This window comes from Otolemur garnettii, unplaced genomic scaffold, assembly GCF_000181295.1.
Source record: "Otolemur garnettii isolate 467f Iridium unplaced genomic scaffold, OtoGar3 scaffold00008, whole genome shotgun sequence".
NCBI classification, from domain to species: domain Eukaryota; kingdom Metazoa; phylum Chordata; class Mammalia; order Primates; family Galagidae; genus Otolemur; species Otolemur garnettii.
In genome coordinates this window covers 34716059-34718470 of record NW_003852403.1, presented here as the reverse complement: position 1 = coordinate 34718470, position 2412 = coordinate 34716059, and the positions used below count along the sequence as shown (strand labels likewise).

Here is a 2412-nt window from a genome sequence, read left to right as displayed (position 1 = left end):
CCAGCCAGTTCACCCAGCACCATTTGTTAAATAGGGAATCTTTTCCCCACTCAATGTTTTTAATTGGCTTGTCAAAGATCAGGTACCGGTAAGTAGTTGGATTCATCAGTTATTTCCTCTTTGAAGACTTTCCCCTCTTCTGTAAGGGAAACAGAATTTTTGTGAGAGGTAGCATATTTTTAAGATTTCTGATGCATATTATACTTTAGGAAAGCTGAACCTGTTTACATCTTAATTCTCTTTTAAGAACTAAATATGATTTTAAAAATGTTCCTTTAAAATTATCCTAATACTGTTAGCATTTCCTCCTGATATTTATCTACATAGGATTATCACAGAAGTGTAACCTTAGTGCATATTCAATTTCATTTCTTGACTTTTTCCACTTAGTATTGTTTATGAAAATCATTTAAAAACATTTTCATTTTATTATATTTATACTCATAACAGAGGCACACAGTGTATTTTGATGGAACATATTCTATTTACCTGGATATCTATTATTAGACTTACAGCTTTTGTTTTTGTTATTACAAATACTGTTTGTCACACTTCCTTCTTTTTGAGATGCCCTTTTAAGTGGCTCGCTTGAAGTCCTAAGTGACTCTGAGCACAAAAGTCAGGGTTAGAAAATTAATTTTGAGGCAAGTTTTTCATTTGTATTCTATAGTCAGTCCTGGTGCTTTATATGAATGCTGACAAATGGGGAATTGATGTGTCTGTGCAATGGCAGGGTAGTTTGCATTGACATTTTTTCACCGACAATTAGAGATAGGGGAAATAGACAGGCCAATAGGTGCTGTAAATTTGTATTTTTTTCTCTTTGATAAATATGCCACATGTTTAATATCTGTCATTTGCAATGGCAAAAGCAGATGCTCAACATTCATCCCGTAGCAATCTCCAGTAGTATCTAATCTTACACTTTTATTATGTCAAATAGTAGAATTTTATACAATTGAGAGAAACTGAAACTTCGCATAAATCCAAAGCAGTTCTGACAAAGAATGTCTGGGTATTTCTTTTTACCTGGCGCCACCGTGTGGCCAAAATGTGCAGTTGCCAATTCATTTGGCGTGTCGATTTTGGGCTTCGTTCTTGACATATATTTAATTTGGCAGTGTAGAGCAAATACAGATTCACAAGATTTCCAGTTTTACAAGCATGTAAATTTTCATATCGCACTCTTTTCACTGTGCATAAATGTAATTTCGTGTACATTGTCATTTCATGGCTCTACTCTCCCTAACTAGTTAGAATTGCAGCATAATTTGGTGATTATACTGACAGAATACTCAAGAAAGAATATTAAATCAACAAAATTATTAAAACATGAAAGAATAATATAACTAGACAAGTAGGGTGGAAAAGCAGAAAATATTTAATTGTCCCTTGGTATCCTCAAGGGGTTGACTCCAGGCCTGTCCCCAGTACTAAAATACGTAGTTGCTCAAGTCCCTTATATAAAATGGGATTGTATTTGTATATAACCTGTGTGCAGTCTCCCATATACCTTAAATCCTCTCTAGGTTACTTATATTAATAATAACTAGTAAAATATAAATGCTATGTAAAGGGATGCTATATTGTAGTTTTTATTTTTTATATTCTATTGTTATCTTTTATTGTTACCCCCTCCCTGAATATTTTCAGTCTGTGAAAAGAGACTGGTTGGTTGAGTCTGCAGAAGTGGAACTTGTGGGTATGGACAGCCAAATTGTATACTATATATATGCATAGATATACGTCAAGTAAAATTGTTCACTCTCTGAAAAAGTTTAACATGCAAATTTCAGTGGAAAACATCACATAAAGTTTCTCTAATAGTAGAAGCCCCTGACTCAATAAATTAAAGCATCTTGTGTCAGGTAGTAGCTACTTTCCAATCATAAAATGAGAAATTGAGTCATTTAGTCAAGCAGAACAAAACAATACCATTTTATTTTAAAATAATGGTTCAGAAATGAAGAGTAAATCTAGATACTGGTATAACATCGATTTCTGAGGACATGGCTAGCTCCAACAACCTGTGATATTATCTTAAACTTCTGTGTCAACTAACTTTTGTTTCCAATTTTCTTATTTTTAGACTGTTAGATTTCAAAAGCTTCAAGCCTTTGACTGGGGAAGCACTGCCAAGAATTATTTTCATTACAACCAGGTAAAGTTGTCAGTCTTATAATTAAAATGGGCCCTGAAAACTCATCAAGAAAGCCAGCATGGCTTGGCGCCTGTGGCTCAAGTGGCTAAGGTGCCAGACACATACACCTAAGGTGGCGGGTTCGAATCCAGCCCGGGTGGCCAAACAACAATAACAGCTGCAACCAAAAGATAGCCTAATGCTGTGGCAGGTGCCTGTAGTCCCAGCTACTTGGGAGGCAGAGGCAGGAGACTCGCTTGAGCCCAGGAGTT

General features: G+C 35.4%; 1 protein-coding gene across 5 annotated transcripts in view; it reads left to right on the top strand.

Annotated features, from left to right (window-relative positions):
• Window positions 1-2412, top strand: part of LIPA (lipase A, lysosomal acid type) — a 58504-nt gene that overhangs the window by 53764 nt on the left and 2328 nt on the right. For all 5 annotated transcript variants that reach the window (XM_012801396.2, XM_023509489.1, XM_023509487.1 and 2 more), the window contains one exon: window positions 2090-2161. In XM_012801396.2, coding sequence (XP_012656850.2) covers window positions 2090-2161 — 72 coding nt within the window. The remainder of the gene's footprint in view (window positions 1-2089; window positions 2162-2412) is intronic.